This window comes from Sander vitreus, chromosome 16, assembly GCF_031162955.1.
Source record: "Sander vitreus isolate 19-12246 chromosome 16, sanVit1, whole genome shotgun sequence".
Classification (NCBI taxonomy): Eukaryota; Metazoa; Chordata; class Actinopteri; order Perciformes; family Percidae; genus Sander; species Sander vitreus.
Window position 1 is genome coordinate 720588 of NC_135870.1, and position 21084 is coordinate 741671.

A 21084-nucleotide genomic window follows, 5' to 3' on the forward strand; every position below is an offset into this window, starting at 1 on the left:
GGCCTGGGAACGCCTCGGGATCCCCCCAGTCGGAGCTGGTTAATGTGGCCCGGAAAGGGAAGTTTGGGGTCCCCTGCTGGAGCTGCTACCCCGCGACCCGACCCCGGATAAGCGGATGAAGATGGATGGATGGACCCACGGAAGAAGCAAAAACCCATCGATGGTCAGTAAGTAAGGGGTTAGGTTTGGTTCATGTCCGTCTCAGTTTCCCCTTCTGTGTCCTTTGGTTTGTCCTAACCAGTATATATGTCCCCTTGTGTCTGATTCAGTCAGGTCAGTTTGTTTACTTCACATCCTGTTTTGTTGTTGTTATTGTGAGTATAGTTATATTTTGTTGACATCTTTTAAAAGGCCCAGATATATTGTTTGTATTGTTTAGCATTTTTTAAGGTTAATAAAAATCCTCTTTTTCAATGAAAACTCCTGTTCTCCTCATTGCTTTGTCCCTGACATAAAGATATAAATATAACTATATATATTAAACAACAACAACAATGGACTTTGTTAAGAGTAAGACAATAGTGCCGAGTGCAAAGGCTGCTGGGATAAATATGGGATGATTAATGTAAGCGGTTTCTTTATGAGGTAGATGATATGACAGTTTATTAACTTATATTTGACAGTGATGATATTTCCATGTTATTAAACTATGGAAACTATAAAGGATGTATCATTTCCAGCTCCAGTGGGTGTTTCAGCTTCACTTAGTTTCTTTCACCACCTGCTGGTCAAAAGGAAACATCACTGCTGGTTGATCTTCTCCCTTCAAATGAAAACTTTATTGACTTTAGGACACTTTTTAATAACAACCCAGTTTAAAACTATGAAACGTAATCAGCATAACAACCAATAAAATACTAAATAGAAACTCACTGAGACAAAAGGAGTCCCCAAATAAAAAATGTTCAAATCCTCTTTCTGATTGAATAATAATCTTTGTTTCACATCGTCAGTTATCAGACTCCCAAACTGATTATCTTCTGTATTTAGAATAATAATAGGAGTGTTTTCTGATTGGCTGATCATGTCTGGAGGTCCAACTGAAACATGAAAGGAAACATTACCAAAAGGTGGCGAGTTTCTGTCTCTACGTCCTCCAATTATTTTATATCAACAATGTTTGATATCAAATACTAAACATCACAAGTTTGATTGATTTGACCTCAACTTTATTAGACTGATTCACATTCAATGTTTCTTTTTATGTATACATGTGAATATATATCAGTGTTTCTAGCGAGGCAAGGACTAAGTCTATGAAATAAAACGGTATAACAAAGACTAATTGTCATTTCTTGAAGAAAGTTGAGCAGAAAGTTCAACAGACTCAAACAGCTGCTGATGATCAGTGAAGACACTCTGAGAAAACTCATTTCAAGCAGACATTTTATTAATATTTGACAGAAAACTGCATCATTCAGGGTGTGATTTCATGAGGAACAACAGAATATAATGAGGAAGTTATAAGTCCCCTGGGTGATTTCTTTTTTACATTGTTGTTATTTTGCTTCATTTCCACACAAAGAGAAACATATAGACATGCATCGATATGGATTAACATGCACAGCACAGCGAGCAGTTAGGTAGTTTCCAGGAGGATGACTGGTACCTCTCCAGCTACCAGTCACCACTCAGACTACCCTCTGGTCCCAATATATATATTGTAAATACATAGAATCACTCAAAAATAAAAAAAATAAAAGTACAACATGAAATGATCAACATGTTTCCACATGGCCAGGGTCTTCTGAAATATTATATCTAGTCATTAGGCATGAATACACATGAAGACACAAGGGTATATAATATATAATCACATGTATTGATTATAATATACATCAAATGAAAGTCCATTAGATTGAAGGCTGAAGTGTGAAAGTTGAGCAGAATATTTGTGTCTGAGTTCAGTTCTGTAACATCATCTGAACAAACTGATTAACAAGATGAGGAAACATTATGTTTAACAGCTTTATATGAATATGTATTGATGTCAGTGATGAGTTATGGTCCCACCACCAGTTTACTTCTGTCAACATCACATTAACATCAGAATACATCACAGCCTTTTATCAACTGAACAGCACGTTAGAAAAGCATTAAAACATTAAACTTACACAAAGAAAACTTAAGAATGATAAATGTATTTGTGATCTGACTTCAGTTTGTGATATAGAGGGAGGAAGCTGCTGTACTCAACATTAAACAGCAGGGGGGTGGGGGGGCGCGTCCTCACTGTATTTAAAACCAGAGCTGTTGTCTAATCTGTTCAGTGAAATAACTTTTGGTGATTAAACATGAAACTACAAGAACAAACAGAAACAGTTATTACACCATAGAGGGAGCTGTTTCCAGGAATTACACATTTAACATATCAAAGGTGATTACATTTGTAAATATGTGACATCTGATACGTTGCAGAACAAAAAAACAAACATTCTAAATTCAGAATAAAAGAGATAGAACATATACTAAAAATTTTAATATTTGGAACCAGATACTTCAAAATTTTGAGCAACAAAATTGCATATTATACTATATTAGAAAGAAGAGAAGGAAAGAAAAACATGTCAAACCTACATGTTGGCATTTAGACTGAATGATCTTTTGATACATTGAAAATGAATATTTTGCATCAGATACTTCACAGAAACAAAAACGAATAAATTGCGGAGGCAACAATCACATACCATACTTAATCAGATAATAATAAAAAACAAACTGTCCGGCCTATTTTGACAATACCACATAAAGACTGAGTGGTGATTAAAAAAATATAACTGTTTAACAGAAACACTAAATAACAGATCACATAATTTGATTAACTGTGCACATCTTTTCAGTGACAATATAATGGCATTCATCTGTCCCACAAAAACATAAATTCAAAGTCTGATTTAATCAAACTAGAAACAATGTGCTGTGCATGTTAGAAACATACGAAATGCACCTAACATGTACATTGACTCAAGTATCAATAAAGTATTCACGGTGTCCTCATCAACATAAACAGAGTTAAAGCAGATTATCGTTTATTAAACATGTTAAATGTGATCTCAGCTAAAGGTGAGCACTGATTGCAGTGATTTTGTTATATTTTCCTCTTGTAAGCCTTAGTGGTAAAATCACTGTGTACTGATAATATCTCCAGTCTTTTCAGAAGATCTACATATCCATGTGAGGAGGACGTGCACCTCTGTAATCTCAAAGCATGAAGTCTCTTACTTGATGTTAAATGACTCTTTGATGCTTGCTTCTGCTTGGTCATGAGTGAGCTCTTCCCACATTAGCGGAATATCAGCAGGCTCTGCATTATATGCTTCAGCAAATTGCTTGTTGAACTTTGCCAGTACATATTTCCAGTAGTCTGATGCCTGAAGACTTGAATCTGGAGCGATTCTCCAGTCTGGGAAAACCTCTGTGTAACTCTTGTAAGGGTGGTATTCACCAGTTGTAGGATTGCAGCAAAAACGGTTGTCACTGATCACAAGGGAAGAGCATACGTCAGTGACAAGTTTTTTTGTGTTATCCCACCTGAATCTACCCAGACCCTCTGGCCGATGAAGTGAAGTCCAGTGCTCAGTGTGGGATATTCCTCCTGCCTCACAAGGCGCTTGGCAGAACGGACACTGATTACCACATCCAATCAGTTTGGTGAAAAGCTCATCCTGAGGATTCACATGAAGTTGTTCTAGTTTCATTTGGATTTTATTGTGTTTAAACTTTTCTCCAAGAGCATTCGCCATGTCCTTCACACACTCTGTGAGCCAGTGAGCAAACTGTTCCTGGTCTGCCTTGTTCAGGATCATGAAAGCACCAAAAGCATCCTGGGAAATGACCAGTTTATCACCAAGTTCCTGACAGACATTTTTAACGAATGTCTTCAAGTCGCCACTCTTTTCTGTTTTAGCTTTGTTGATGGTATTTTCTATGCTTCTGACACTTGACTGGAGATGTTGATCCTCAAACTTAAACAACGTAGACTGATTTGAGAAGCGTTCCACTATTTGATCGAGTGTCCATTTCTTCACATACTCCTCATATGAGCAAATATAGCTCTGATAGTTTTCAAAGTCATCCTTTGACAGCAAATCCAGTAAAACTGAATACTGGAAGAACATGCGTGTGCTGAACTGCTGGCTTGTCAACATTTCACCAATGATATCAGGACCCAAGGAACGGTTGACAAAGTCTTCGACTGCAGGCTTTAAGCAGAGGTTTGTGAATTCTTCTGCCTTCTTCTGGCACTGGTCTCGGTCATGGAACACATCTTTAAAATCAGCTCGAAACTTTTCTTTGTTTTGGTTTAGACATATGTTGGGATCATTCATTTGTATGAAATCTTCATGCATTTTCTGAAACTCTCTTGCTGCAAATCCACAGATGTGCTGTTTCAGAGAAACTTCAAACTCGGTCTCTATCTTAACATCCTGATGGTTTTGCAGCCTCTCATCAGTCATGTGTAGGATCTCCTGGATGTAAGTCTCATGGTAATTGTTCTTTTTTTTCAATTTTTCAGTCACAAACTGTGTGCAGTCCATTAAGATATGATCAGCTATGTTTTGCAAAGCCATTACGTGATCTGTAATGTTGAACATCTTGCTGAATGTGTGTTTAACCTGCTTGCTAAATCCTGCCGCTGTGTATGTAAAGGGCTTCAGTCCACAATCTTTCAGGTTTTTTTCACTTAATAATTCACAAACATGACTCCCCTTACGTACTAGATTTTCTCTCAGGTGGTAGGACACACTTGTGATGACATATGTGGCCTTTTTTTTAGGAAAGGGTAGTTCATTTACCATTTGATTCCACATCTTATCAAATTCTTTGTCAAGCTCCTTGTCTGTCATCTGGACTTTTTTCTTCCGACATTGTTCAATCAGTCCACTTACTCTCCCCTCTAAATCTTTTCTGTGGTTCTCCTTGATTCTATCAAGTTTTGTCATTCCCTGTCTGATGTCAGATGCTGCTGTGAGCTGATTAAGTACAGAGCGCTCCATTTCTCGTCTAAGGCTCTTTGCACTGTTTGCAAAGTCCTCTCTGTATTGTTCAACTAGATAGACATGACAATCAGTCTTGAAGTACTGTGTCAGATTGTCAAGGAGTTTTGTCTCCCATTCAGACAGCACTGTGCAAGCTTCACTTTTCAAACGTGTGAGAAGTTCGCTCATGTCAGATGCCTCAGATTTCACAGCAACTGTACCGTAGTTGGAAATTCTTGTTTCAGATTTTGTCACCCATGTGTACATTTCTTTTTTGAATTCCCATTCCCATTTGTTGAATTCTGTGCACAGTTTCATGTATGCATCAGCCACCAGGCTGTTTCTGAAGCTGAAGATGAAGTTTTCATGCTTTACTGCATTCCAGAGGCTTTTCATCCACTCTATAAACTCCAAGATATTATTAGCAGATGACTCACCACTTCCCAAAATTTGGATTATGTTCTTCTTCAGCTCATATGCAGCTTCGCTGTACCCTGCATTGACTGGTGCCATTGGTGGGTTTCCATTCCACAGTCCAGGAATGTACCAGTTCCCAGTGTCTGGACTGTACTCCATCACATCAGTGAAGCTCTTGTTCTCCTCTTTCTTTTCCATTTTGGCTGCTGCCTGGGTCATCTCATTTAACTGTTGCAAGAGCAGTTTCCTGTCTCGTGAGTTCTTCTCATGGGCTGAAACATCTGACACATTCTGGTGAACAAACTGACATTTGGGCCTTTTGCCAACCTCTTTCATTCTGAGGAAGGCATGCACAACTATTTGTAGGATGTCCTTCATTTCTGTTGAATTCTCCATTGCAATGTTGATGATGGTGATATCACTCAGCCCCACAACAAGTGTTGCAAGCTCATTGTCGTGCTCATAGCTGTTGTCCAGTTGTGAAAGCTCTGGTGACTTCAAGCCCTCAGTGTCAATGATCACCATAAAGTCACAGTTGAGTTCTTTTTTAACAACTTCATTGATTCTGATGAGCAACATAAAGGCACCTCGAGTGCATCGGCCACTGCTGACTGCAAACTGCACTCCAAACATGGTGTTGAGGAGAGTGGACTTTCCTGTGCTCTGAACTCCAAGGACTGTGACTACCAGTATCTTGCTCTCTGGAGGCACCAAGTCATTGAGCTGAGAGAGAACGTCACTCACCCATCGGAGAGGTATGTTGGATGCATCTCCATCTACAAGCTCAAGAGGAAATCCATCAAGTAACAATTCTGCACAAAGTTTGGGCAGATGCTGTAATTGTTGACGTGATTGGTCTGTTTCTGGAAGGGAAAGTGAAGCTTCATAGATCTGACCCATTTCACGGAAGAAGTGTTCAGTCCCCAGTGAGCTGTTGGAAAGTTGTCTGTCAATGTCTTTGATCTCCTCTTTGTTCTCAGAACTTCTGCATTTTTCTTTGTACTGCTCCCTGAGACCAGACAGTTTTTCTCGGGACACATTATCGAGGTTCATTCGCATCCATTTCAGGAAATAGCTCCTCTCTATCCCTGGGCTTGATATTGCGTTGATGAAACATGTCATTGCATTTGACATGTCATAAGAGTTCTGTTTTCCCCTAAGTTTTGTTTTCTGTTCCTGAAGACCACTTTTGTATTTTTCTATGTCCGCAGATCCAACTTTTCGAAGCCGGAATTCTTCCTTCTCTAAGCAAGTCAGTTCCTTCCAAATTTGGCCTTGCAAGGGTAGCTGAGCTTCTTTGTATTTAAGGATATTTTGAATTTCTGCAGTGATCCCATCTGCATTTTTCTTTGCAGCCTGGCACTCTGGAGAGTCTTCATCAACACAGATTCCCAGTTCATGGGCGATGTCAGCCATCTGCTCCATTCCCATCTTCATCTTTGAGTTCTCAACAACACTGCTGACTTTCTTCTGCAGGATTTTGACAAAGTCTGCATCATTCATGTGCTCAGCCTTCAAAAGGATGTTGCCGATGGTTAAGCCCAACTTGGTTGCTAACTTCTTTAGAGCATTCAAATTGAAATGCTTCCGTTGCTGGTTAACCACCATGAAAATCTGTGCATTTTGGTGTTGGTTGGTAAGTAGCTTACATTCAGAGTCCAAAGTGTCAAAGAACACAAAAACTGCTGCAGATGTCTGACACAAAAAAGAAAATTGTTTTTCAAACAAAGCAATGTCCCCACGAAGGTTAGCTACAGCTACTGGCTCACTGAAAACATCCATGTTTTTGTTCCCACATGGAAGGTACCAAGTTATTTCAGCCAGTCCATTGGATATTTTCCTTGGACTGTCCCCACACTCCATATCATGATGAACAAAGATATCATGGTATTGCTGGGAATTGCTCAGAAGCTTATTGAGGGTCTCTGACTTGGACATTGAGCTTTCACCCAGTCTGACAAAAGATATCATCGGAAGTTCAGAGAGAACAATTCTTTGTTCAATAAAGCCCTTGGATTGTAAAAGAGACTGAGGTCTGTACTTTTTAACAATATCTCTCATGGCCCAAAGCATGAGTGTGCACTGATTTGTGTCACAATTAGGAAGAAACAGAGGCACAGAAAACTGACACATGGACATTTTGAGGGCCATTTCCTGCCGTACAAAACCATCAGAACACAGAAAGAGAGCAGTGATCATGTCAAGGGGATTTAGCATGTCACCTGAATGTAGACTGTTGATCAGATTATCAAGCTCTAACTCTATATTCCCTGATGGATCATCATAGTTGGACTCACATACTGATGCACATTTCACATTCCTAGCTGTCACATTAACCATCATCAGTTTCTTCAGAAAATACCATGGAAGATCTGAATTACACTTAGCAGGTTCATCAGTAATGGTCTTCTCATCAATCTGAAGTATTGTGCTCAGGGATAGCTTCTCTTTGTAGTGCTGCTCCAACCCCAGATCCTCCAATAGGCCTTCTAGGTGTGTCTCTGTAGACATGAAAATTAAATAATCCCATCACTGCTTATTTCAATATTCCATAGCATCAATCAAACTTAATTTGTTTACACTTTACTTGAAGGTATCTACATAAGAGTGGCATGACACTGTCATGAACGTCTCATAAACATTATAAACAAGTCATAAACGTTGATGACATAACTCTTCGTGTCATTCATTTTTGTCACAAGTTAAGGTTAGAGTTAGGGTTCATGTGTCATGACAGTGTCATGTGTTCATGACAGTGTCATGTTACTCTTATGTAGATACCTTCAAGTAAAGTGTTACCCTTAATTTTAACATATACTCCGTTGACAGTGTATTAGGTACACCTTAAACAAATTTAGTCTAATACATCAGCCTTGCAATCTACCAACCTTCACAATGTTATGTTGTTTTCAGTGGTGTTGATTCAGATTTCATTAGATTCTAATTTATCTTTCATATTGGATTACAATTTGGGCGAGTACTGTTCCTACTGCTGTCAACAAATAATGCTCTTCCTGAAACATTTTGGGTAACACTTTATTTGAAGGAGTTTGCATAATACTGACATGACATGGTCATAACCATGATATGACACGTCATAAACATGAAGGAGTCTTTATGAATGTTTGTGGCTGTTGTCAGTAAGTGTCCTTTGATAAATTGACACTTTAAATGCTACGTTTGCATTGTTTGAGATGTTTGTGTTATGACAACTTGACGTTAAGCAATACAGCAATCTCTGTTATGACAACTGGGTTAATGTCAACCTAAATATCTCATAGCAGGCCTATTTATCAAACTGTTGTTGCTATATGTTTTAACATTACATTGAACTGTCATAAGTGGTTGGATTTTACATTGGCTGTCATGAGACCATTATAATTGTGTCAAGAAAAAATGTCATAAAAGTTACAAGACCAGTTTGACAACAGTGCATACAGTACCGAGGGGATTTACAGAGTTTTGGACAGATAACATTGCTATAACACAACTTGTGCACTCATGGTTAGCTCCTATTTATATAAGGTTAGCTTTTATTCATATATAAATGGTATTTATACATTTTATTACTTAACTTTTAGCTTATTTTATTATCTATGTTATTTTATAGTATGTTTATATATTAATATATATATTTATTTAATTGTTCCAGTACTACAGAACATCCATTTTATCACTTTTTAGTGCACCCTTGGGTTGTCACAAAGTAATCTCGTTGTGCTACGCAATGACAATAAAGTGCTTTAACTTGAACGTTAGCTTTAGGCTACTTGTTGTTAAGGTAACCATTAACTGTAGTTAGCTGTTGTTAGCTAGTTAACTCGGTTAGCTGTAAAGCTTTCCAATTAGCTGAGCCCAGGGCTAATGCAAAAAGAGCTGTTGATACAACTTATTATTATATATTTCGGAGGCTGGTATTTGTGATGCAGTTTAACTGTATTACATTATACTGAGATTCCCCCCCCCAATATTTAGTCTACCCTCATTGGTATAAATGTGGTGGACACATGTTCATGACAGCTGCCAGAATGTCACTATACAATTCAACAGTGTGACAAAAGAAAACCCCCAAAAGGATCATAACGTTTAGTTACCACAATTCAAATGGCCAAATAAACAAACCTAACAATTTACAGTGCAGAGAGTGGCAGAAATCCTGAAGGGGTTATTTGAAGCCTCCACCTAAATATTGTTTACATTTATTATAAAAATATTATAAAAAAACACAAAATAATTATATCTGGTAATTATATGAATACATATATATGATGAAAAGGTAATAAAATATATGAAATAAGAACAATATGATTGTTTTGTGCGAGTGTATTTATGTATAATTTAGGAGGATGCAGATAAAAAAGATTGACAAGTAAGATTTCACCTAAAAATTTGCTTTAAAGTAAGTCTTTTTTCTTCTTTAATTCACCTAGATGTATCTTATAAAGAGCAACAAAAACATTTTGAAAAATACTGACGTCATAAATAATGGCATAAGACATGAAACCAGTCTCTATTGTTTATGGCTATCGTCAATAAGTGTAATTCTATAAATGACACTTTTAATGCATTGTTTGAGATGTCTTTGTTATGACAACTTGACATTAACCTAGACAGCAACCTGTCATAAACATGTCATACAGTAGCAGGCCTAATTATCAAACTTAGAGAAACTGTTTAGCTTTATGTGTTAACATTACATTAAACTGTCATAAGTGGTTGTTCTTTACATTGGCTGCCATTAGACCATTATAATTGTGTCATAAATATTTTTCCTTGACCTCAAGTAAAGTGAAACCATTTGGACTTTTTACTATATCAGGATGTCATTAAAAGTTATAAGAACAGTTTGACAACATAGTCTTTATCGACGAAGTTTGATTTTCGGGATTTTTCTGGTACCACCTGAAATTCTGCTGAATGTTCCTAATTTTCGGCTGGATGTCTGTTACCTTCCTATTTCTTTGTGTTGGCGTTCTAACCTCTGGTGGATTTGTGAGCACTATGGTTAACTGCTCCTCAGATCTCTGCAGGGTAAATCCAGACAGCTAACTACAGTTAATGGTTACCTTAACAACAAGTAGCCTAAAGCTACTGTTATCTGTCCAAAACTCCGTAAACCACCTCAGTACTGTATTCAGTGACGTCTAGTGTCACATTGCCAGACCTTCCTCCACAGCGCTGCGTAGGAGGGTCTGGTGAATCTACACAGCATTTGGGATGGGAGAACAACATTCTCTGGTTTATTGGCATTTCTTTAAACCAATCACAATCATCTTGGGCGGTGCTAAGCTCCGGACAGAGCCACGGTGCCTCTGCTAAATAGCCTCAGGAAGGAACTTGTTTTGGTGGAACATGTGTACGTTCAAAAGTAGTTTTTTAGTCGTGCAACAGAAAACTCAGATTGGACAGATAGTCTAGCTAGCTGTCTGGATTTACCCTGCAGAGATCTGAGGAGCAGTTAACCATAGTCCTCACAAATCCACCAGAGGTTAGAACGCCAACACAAAGAAAGAGGAAGGTAACAGACATCCAGCCGAAAATTAGGAACATTCAGCAGAATTTCAGGCGGTACCAGAAAAATCCCGAAAATCAAACTTCGTCGATAAAGACTATGTTGTCAAACTGTTCTTATAACTTTTAATGACATCCTGATATAGTAAAAAGTCCAAATGGTTTCACTTTACTTGAGGTCAAGGGAATTATTCATTGTTGTTATAATACCATTTGACATTGTAATCAACCTTTATGACAACTTTTTGACAAGTTCAAATGGTTTCACTTTACTTGAGGTCAAGGAAAAATATTTATGACACAATTATAATGGTCTATTGGCAGCCAATGTAAAGAACAACCACTTATGACAGTTTAATGTAATGTTAACACATAAAGCTAAACAGTTTCTCTAAGTTTGATAATTAGGCCTGCTACTGTATGACATGTTTATGACAGGTTGCTGTCTAGGTTAATGTTAAGTTGTCATAACAAAGACATCTCAAACAATGCATTAAAAGTGTCATTTATAGAATTACACTTATTGACGATAGCCATAAACAATAGAGACTGGTTTCATGTCTTATGCCATTATTTATGACGTCAGTATTTTTCAAAATCTTTATAAGATACATCTAGGTGAATTAAAGAAGAAAAAAGACTTACTTTAAAGCAAATTTTTAGGTGAAATCTTACTTGTCAATCTTTTTATCTGCATCCTCCTAAATTATACATAAATACACTCGCACAAAACAATCATATTGTTCTTATTTCATATATTTTATTACCTTTTCATCATATATATGTATTCATATAATTACCAGATATAATTATTTTGTGTTTTGTTTATAATATTTTGATATTTTTATAATAAATGTAAACAATATTTAGGTGGAGGCTTCAAATAACCCCTTCAGGATTTCTGCCACTCTCTGCACTGTAAATTGTTAGGTTTGTTTATGTGGCCATTTGAATTGTGGTAACTAAACGTTATGATCCTTTTGGGGGTTTTCTTTTGTTTCCTTCTTTCTTTTGGCAGCTGTCATGAACATGTGTCCACCACATTTATACCAATGAGGGTAGACTAAATAGTGGGGGGGGGAGAATCTCAGTATAATGTAATACAGTTAAACTGCATCACAAATACCAGCCTCCGAAATATATAATAATAAGTTAAATCAACATCTCTTTTTGCATTAGCTCTGCCTACTCAGTCTGCCCTTGGGTCCTTATCCCTGTTGCCCTCATAGACTGTATGTTGCCCTGCATAACCAGCTGTGACTTTATTTAGAAAATTCAATCTTCATTTTTTTAAATTGCAATTATGATTTTATTTTACTTACTTGTGTGGACAGAAGTTACAGTTGACTTGCTTATTCCTTCATTCTTAAGTTGTGCAGAAACCTGGAGAGAGTAACACACTCCTGGATTCAGGTTTCTGAGAGTCAGGTTGTTGTCCATTGTCAGCTCTTTCCGAATGTCTCCCTCACTGCGACAAGTCACAATGTAACTCTCCACTTCACCAGCAGGGATGTCCCAACGCAGAGACAGGGACTCACTGCTGACATCATAGACTGTAATCTGGACAGGAAGGCTGGGCTCTGTAGGAACAATATAATGGTATCACTTATAAAATAAAAATCATGTTCCGTCATGTTTATATTTAAAAGTGCTGTTTGACTGCCAAGTTAAAGAGGTGTGGTAAAAGACAAAGCCACATATATAATCACCTAATGCCCACAATATACCACCTCTTTAGTCTGAATACACAATGTAAGAAGTACACACATTAACATTTGTTTAGGTTATGGGTCAAACGATCATTCAGACAACACTTTTTACTGTCCTACAACCAGTTTACTTTTATCAACATCACAATAACATCAGAATATTTTACAGACCAGTATTGACTGTAAAGCACAAAAAACACAAAAAACTTACACAAAAAGCTAAAGAAGCATAAAACTATTTGTGTACAACACGTTCTGACTTCAGTTTGTGATATAGAGGGAAGGAGCTGCTGACTCAACATTAAGCAGCAGGGGGGGGGGGGTCCTCACTGTATTTAAAACCAGAGCTGTTGTCTAATCTGTTCAGTGAAGTAGCTTTTGGTGATTAAACATGAAACTACAAGAACAAACAGAAAGTTATTACACCATAGAGGGAGCTGTTCCCAGGAATTAAACATTTGACATACAAAAAGTGATTACATTTTCATTTTATTGTGTATTTATTTAATCAACATCACACATAATACAACTGTAATGAAACACATGTGATCATCACTGTAGATTACACAGCTGTCTGCTCTCAGTGATTCTGTTCATCTAGTTCATTACTTCTTTGTTTTACCAGCTGCTGTTAGTTGACCACACATGTAGCGCATCACTGCTTTTATACCTTTATCTTTATCCATTTTACTTTTCATCTCTTCCAGTTTCTTCTTCTCTGTGTCTCCTCTCTCATCCATCTTCTCAATCAGGACGTCCAAGTGGACATAAGTGGAGAGTGAATTAACATTCAGGGCGATCTGCTCCAGATTGGCCAAATGCTGAAAGGACTCTTCCAACAACTGACCTTTTTCTTTCTCATGTTCTTCTTAAGAGTGTCCAAAAGGCTTGTTTCCTTTTCACTGTCTGTTTTACCCTTTTCATACTTCTTTTTCATATCTTTTTCTGTATATAGAACTTTCCTTTTCTTGTCAACATAGATCCACTTTTCTTTCACATGATCTGATGCAGGACACTTCCTGGTACATACAGTGCAGTGGCCATCTTTTATGACCACACAGTGTTCTGGATACCAGGCCAGTGTGCATGGATAGTGACAGTTCTCCTCACAGACACTACAGCAGACAGCTCCTCCATAATTTAACCACAACGCCCACCACCTCCTCTCATCGATAGGTTCTTTATCTTTGTAGGGCTCATCAACTTCTACAGTGAACTTCTCATTGTTCTTCATCTCTTCTTCATGTTTCTTCAGAAGCTGCTGAGTCTGCTTGATTTCTTCCTGTTCTAGATCAATCAACTTAATTCTCTCCTGCAGGTTGTTGATGCAGGCTGTCAGTCTGATGTGGGAATTTAATACTTCAACAGTTGTTTTCAGGTTCTGAGGTGAAGTTTCTTTCAGAAACTCAGTGAACTGATCCATTTCAGCCTTTGTCACATCCCATGCATGTCTTAGAGCAGTGTTTCTCAAACTTTTTTCAATATTGTACCCCCTTTGAATTGCTTTTTTGAGCCAAGTACCCCCTGACCAGCGCAAAACATTATTGGTAGAAAAATAAGTCTATATAAAGAGGAATAATACAGCGCCTGCAGTGATAGATTCACTGAACAACAACCTTTTTTTAACAAAAACATTTAAATGCTACATTTCAAATGTTTAGAATCCATCACTTAATTCATTCATTATTATAGTATAATTGGAACAATGCGGATTCCGTCCTGGTCATGGAACAACGGATCAGATCTTCACTCTCGCTCTCGCTCCCAGGCTCCTGGAGGGAGTATGCCCAACTGGTCTACATGTGCTTTGTGGATCTGGAGAAGGCGTATGACTGGGTCCCCTGGGAGATATTGTGCGCTTTGTCACCAATCCTGTTTGTAGTATTTATGGACAGGATATCGAGGCGTAGTCGGGGTGGGGAGGGGTTGCAGTTCGGTGGGCTGGGGATCTCATTGCTGCTTTTTGCAGATGATGTGGTCCTGATGGCATCATCGGCCTGTGACCTTCAGCACTCACTGGATCGGTTCGCAGCCGAGTGTGAAGCGGCTGGGATGAGCATCAGCACCTCTAAATCGGAGGCCATGGTTCTCAGCAGGAAACCGATGGAGTGCCTTCTCCAGGTAGGGAATGAGGCCTTACCCCAAGTGAAGGAGTTCAAGTACCTTGGGGTCTTGTTCGCGAGTGAGGGGACAATGGAGCGGGAGATTGGTCGGAGATTGGTCAGAGAATCGGCGCAGCGGGTGCGGTATTACATTCAATTTATCGCACCGTTGTGACGAAAAGAGAGCTGAGCCAGAAGGCAAAGCTCTCAATCTACCGGTCAGTTTTTGTTCCTACCCTCACCTTAGGTCATGAAGGCTGGGTCATGACCGAAAGAACAAGATCCAGGGTACAAGCGGCCGAAATGGGTTTCCTCAGGAGGGTAGCTGGCGTCTCCCTTAGAGATAGGGTGAGAAGCACAGTCATCCGTGAGGAGCTCGGAGTAGAGCCAGTTCAGGTGGTTCGGGCATCTGGTAAGGATGCCCCCTGGGCGCCTCCCTAGGGAGGTGTTCCAGGCACGTCCAGCTGGGAGGAGGCCTCTGGGAAGACCAGGACTAGGTGGAGGGACGTCCAGCTGAGAGGAGGCCTCGGGGAAGACCCAGGACTAGGTGGAGGGATTATATCTCCAACCTGGCCTGGGAACGCCTCGTGATCCCCCAGTCGGAGCTGGTTAATGTGGCTCGGGAAAGGGAAGTTTGAGGTCCCCTGCTGGAGCTGCTACCCCCGCGACACGATACCGGATAAGCGGACGGAGATGGATGGATGGATAATAGTATAATTATTTTAAGAATTATGCATGACATATTTTTAAATGAGCATTTTTGCAAAAATTTCGCGTACCCCCTGCAGTACTCCAAAGTACCCTTAGGGGTACACTTACCCCGATTTCAGAAACACTGTCTTAGAGCAACTGTAGACCTCATTTTCTTCTCTTTACTCTGGCAGTTATTAAACATAAAATAAACTGGCAGATCGTTTCTGGCACACTTAATGTTTGCAGCTTGGAGAGCTTGTAGAACATTTTCAGGTGTCAGACCATCTGAGTATGTGATGAGAGTGACAATGTTCTTCTCTATGTCTTTTCCAAACAGAGAGATCACTGAATTAAAGATGTGCCTCAGTCAATCAACCTTTGATTGCTGGGTAAGTCTGAGTATTGTTTAAAATTTGTTTCGATACCAGTACCGGTTCCAATACTGTGACTTGATATTGGCTCCTTAACGCTCCTTTTTTTGGTCAGTGCCTAGAAAGTGTTGAATCCAGTACCCTGCCCACCATGTATGTACCCATGTATGTTAATGTTGTCCAATGTCAAGTCTCTATTTGATCATATAACTAGACGATATACAGTAGCTAGTTTAGCGCCTGTCATAATATCATAACTACCTTACGCCACTGATCAGAGAGTCGTCCTCTAAAGCTGAGGTTTCATTCTGGTCAGAATTGTCCCCATCTGTTTTTTCAAACAAAGAAACTATTTACCAGGTAGCTGTTCCTGTTGCTGGGAAATGTTTGTATTTCAAGTCTACATTAAACAGTCAACAATACAAACATGTTTGATATAAACTATATGTATATATACATACTTATATGCAGCAGACTTGTGTGATCACTCAGTTTAATATGTTAGTTCTCCTACATCTTACCTTGTGTTCCTGGGCTGATGCTTGATAATTTCTCCACCAGATCATTCCTAGGAATCTCCTTTAAAACCTTCTTCACCACTTCTACAGACTGATGGCTGAAGGTCTGTATGATCTTATCGACTGTGTCCAGCCTGTCTGCGTACTCCAGTTGGTTCTTTGGGATGACTTGGAATCCTACCAGGATTTCAGGATCCTGCAGGATCCACTTGAACTTCTTGAATTGTTCATCTGACAAATCGTCCAGTATCTTCAAAATCCTCTCTTTATCAGACATTATCTCCGTCTTTGACAAGTTTTCACTGCAACACAGAAAGACTGTACATTATGGTGACCTTATCATGGGGGAAGACTTGGGTTTGTATTCACAGATAATTAAAATGTTTTAGAAGCTTCTTAAATAAAATAAAAAATATGATCAAATATCCTCCAACAAAGAATTAAATCAATCTATAATATGAGCAGGTCTCAGAGTTTTCTTTAGTGGAGGCATAGAAACGCCCCGCCTATTTTTGTCATATTTTTGAAGACAACATATTCATTTATTGTGGATATTAAAAATGTCTTCCAGTTCCAGTGTTAAATATTCTTTAGAAAAAAAAGTTTATTGATCTTTGAAAAGGTGTACCTGCATTATTATGCCATTATCAATATATTAGATGAAAATGGTCTCAGAATGATAATATTATCGTTTATCGCAATAATTTCTGAGACAATTTATCGTCCAGCAAAATTTGTTATCGTGACAGGCCTACCAAATACACAAACGCGCTGCATATACACACAACACAACCAAATACAAAAACGCGCTGCATATCAACATGTTCTCACACTCATCTCGGAAAATATGGATGCTTGGTCAGGTGCCTTTGTCGTTCTTATTGACGCTGAAAGTCTCCTTTAGCGCTTTAAGTAAACGCGCTTGGTCGGGACTATTGCCGTCCCTTTTGACGTAGTTATGTTAAGGAAAAGGTCGTGGGTGGGCTTACGGTTCCGTGACACGCGGGAACTATGGGACGGCTGGGTTTAGGAAAAGGTCGTGGGTGGGCGTACGGTTCCGTTACACGCGGGTAGAACGGGACGGTTGGGTTTAGGAAAGGGTCGTGGGTGGAAAGTCCTATGTTTGACCCATCCACCCCCCCCCCCCAACTAACCTCCTTACGCAGAAATTCGCCCTTACATACTCCTCTCTAAATCCTATGTGACTGCTGCTCTCCCCGGTGCATTACACAAACATGCTGAAAGACGCCTTTTTCGTCGCATCAGCCACTGTCCAAACATCCTTATTTTACGAGTTCGGAATGAGAATGGGTTGTGCATATACACACAACACAACCAAACATAACACAGCAGAGCAGCTGGAAGTTTAGTCTTCAAGTTCATGTTTCTGTATCTAACTAGAGTTTAAAGTCACAGTGTGTCATCTCAAAGATCTTTAGAGAGAAAACAGGACGTCTATCAGCAGGATATGAAGTCATTAACATGAGCCTAAACTTCTTCTTTTAACCAACCTATATTTTCCTAAAAAGTGTCAAAAAAAGAGTCAAAACTGTCAAAAAAGATCAAAAGTGTCAGAAAAACATAACTTTTATCTTTATTAGGGGTGGTACGGTTCATGAAAAAACATCCGATTTGTTCTTAATATGATCTCGTATTTTTTATGAAAATAGTTCACTGAAAAGTGTTTCTGAAAACATTTTAAGCGAGAAATAGTCCATACAGTTGCTGAATCTGTTTTTTTGATCGACAAAGGTCAGTTTAAAAGATTTTCGTCAGATTTTAAGAGGCGCCATGCCGACCGCTCCTCAGGTGGCGTGTGGCATGCTGCAGGTCACGTCACGTGTAGAGATGGTAAGTGGGAGAGATGAGGAAGACTGTAGAGATGTCAGGTGGGAGAGATGAGGAAGACTGTAGAGATGTCAGGTGGGAGAGATGAGGAAGGCTGTAGAGATGGTAAGTGGGAGAGATGAGATGAGGAAGACTGTAGAGATGGTAAGTGGGAGAGATGAGGAAGACTGTAGAGATGTCAGGTGGGAGAGATGAGGAAGACTGTAGAGATGTCAGGTGGGAGAGATGAGGAAGACTGTATAGATGGTAAGTGGGAGAGATGAGATGAGGAAGACTGTAGAGACGTCAGGTGGGAGAGATGAGGAAGACTGTAGAGATGGTAAGTGGGAGAGATGAGGAAGACTGTAGAGATGTCAGGTGGGAGAGATGAGACATTTAAATATCTCAGTCCAGTAGACCCTGAACACCTCATATGTAATAATTAGGTGTAGGGGGTGCGGGGGGGTACCGTGTGCAGTCATTGAAAATAAGTTACTTTTTATGTTCTTCACAGAAAATGAGCCAAGGCCAGTGAGTTTGAGTTTGAGGAAGACTGTAGAGATGGTAAGTGGGAGAGATGAGGAAGACTGTAGAGATGTCAGGTGGGAGAGATGAGGAAGACTGTAGAGATGTCAGGTGGGAGAGATGAGGAAGACTGTAGAGATGTCAGGTGGGAGAGATGAGGAAGACTGTAGAGATGTCAGGTGGGAGAGATGAGGAAGACTGTAGAGATGTCAGGTGGGAGAGATGAGGAAGACTGTAGAGATGTCAGGTGGGAGAGATGAGGAAGACTGTAGAGATGTCAGGTGGGAGAGATGAGGAAGACTGTAGAGATGTCAGGTGGGAGAGATGAGGAAGACTGCCCAGAGTTGGAGGATGCTCCAGCGTCGTATATATAGTCTGGTGTGTGATGACAGCAGAAATCAAACAACAGATAGAACTGCCACTGTGTGCATGTATTGTGCAACATGCATTCAATATGCTAAGTTTAGCTATTCATATTCATTATATACATATTCATATGCTGAAGTATATTTTTGGAGTGTTAAAGATTAAAAGAAAAAATAACAAGAACCGTACAGAACCGAAAACCGTGACCCTAAAACCGTGATACGAACCAAACCGTGGATTTTGTGAACCGTACCACCCCTAGTATATATGTGTAAATAAAGAATGTAAGCGATACAGAGAAATATATATATAGAGTATTTTGACTTTAAATCCTGTTTTCATGATGTGGACTGACAGCAGGCCTCTCTGTGTTTCAGTCTCTGTTCCAACTTCAGTCTGTCATTAACCTTAACTTGAACTAACTCTCTTTGTCTCCTCTCTGCTGATGAACACATCAAGTCTTCCTGCTGGCTGTCAGCTTTTTTAAATCAACTGATTCTTACCTTTTTGTCTGCAGGCAGCATGCTCACTCAGTCTGTCTGTCTCTCAGCTTTCTTTCTCAGAGTAGTTTCTCAGAAATCAGGAGCCAATCACAGCAGAGCCTGGACCCAGCCTGTTTCAGCTGCTCTCCTCTGGGGGGAGGGGGGGCTGTAACTCAACCACACACAGAAACCCTTTCCTCCCTCAGGACGATTTTGTTTTAAGGATGTTTACTTTGGTGTGGTCGAGCTTAAGACGGACAAGGAAGGAAAATATTTCATTATTAATCTTTTATTTATACTCTACACCATACTATATACTAAATATCACATCCATAAATGTAAGTTCAGGGGCTCTAAACCTTTCTTTCCTGCGGTTCAGAGTGAAGTCAATGAATATTTGGACTCTATACGATACTCGAAGAAGCTCTGAAGACTGTGCAGATATATTTAACACTTGTGACGTCACGTGACTGAATGATATTGGAACTCTTCTAACTGTAAGTGATGCTATGAATTGGACTGCTTGTTGATTAGCCTTGCTGGACTTTGCAGACTCCCTGGGATATGATTTGTTTATGTATTTATTTTGTAGTTGTGTGTATGTGTACTTGTATGTGGTTGTAACTGCAAATGGTCTCAATAAATTCATTGAAGGAAAAAACAACTCTGGTTTCTTCAGCCTTAAAGTGCTCATATTATACTCATTTTCAGGTTCTTAATTGTAGTTAGAGGTTGTACCAGAATAGGTTTATGTGGTTTAATTTTCAGAAACATGCGCAGTAAGTACTAATATTTTTTCATAATATGTGCACTTTAACCCTTGTGTGGTGTTCATATTTTTGTTACACAGCCAATGTTCCCGGTCTGGTGGACCCACCACATTATTAGGCTTTTAGATCAATACAGCCATAACAATTCATGTAAAAATACTTAACAGATGTTTGCTTTAGCTCAATTACCAATGATATATACATCATTTATGGTTCATATTTGCCATTTACCCCTGTGAGATCACATTTATGATCATATGATCATTTTTTGTGAGAAAATAAGAAAATCAATTATGAAACAGGTAAAAAAAAATCATTATTGGAGCTTATTTCTTAGAACTTAATCAGAACAGGTGAAAGTGCTGGAAATGTAATCATTTTGTAACTCTGTGGGAACAGCAGGTGCAGAAAGACAACATAGTTTCATAGCACCGACATTTAAATATCTCAGTCCAGTAGACCCTGAACACCTCATATGTAATAATTAGGTGTAGGGGGGGGGGTACCGTGTGCAGTCATTGAAAATAAGTTACTTTTTATGTTGTTCACAGAAAATGAGCCAAGGCCAGTGAGTTTGAGTTAGAAGAAATACTAAATAGCATCATCATCATCAAGAGCTGAATATCTCTGCTGCACTGACATGAATATAAAGTCCAACTCCAGGACCAGACTACATGAATATAAAGTCCAACTCCAGGACCAGACTCTACATGAATATAAAGTCCAACTCCAGGACCAGACTACATGAATATAAAGTCCAACTCCAGGACCAGACTACATGAATATAAAGTCCAATTACAAGACCAGACTCTAC

At 39.2% G+C, this 21084-nt stretch overlaps 1 protein-coding gene across 1 annotated transcript; it reads right to left on the reverse strand.

Annotated features, from left to right (window-relative positions):
* Positions 1 to 1369: 1369 nt before the first annotated feature.
* LOC144531250 (interferon-induced very large GTPase 1-like) lies at positions 1370 to 20481 on the reverse strand. The gene is made up of 4 exons (XM_078271287.1): positions 19522 to 20481; positions 16304 to 16602; positions 12230 to 12487; positions 1370 to 7897 (listed from the first exon to the last, which is right to left on the reverse strand). The coding sequence occupies exons 2-4, from the start codon at positions 16575 to 16577 to the stop codon at positions 3219 to 3221; spliced, it is 5211 nt and encodes a 1736-aa protein (XP_078127413.1). The 5' UTR covers positions 16578 to 16602; positions 19522 to 20481; the 3' UTR covers positions 1370 to 3218.
* Between the last annotated feature and the right edge of the window lie 603 nt (positions 20482 to 21084).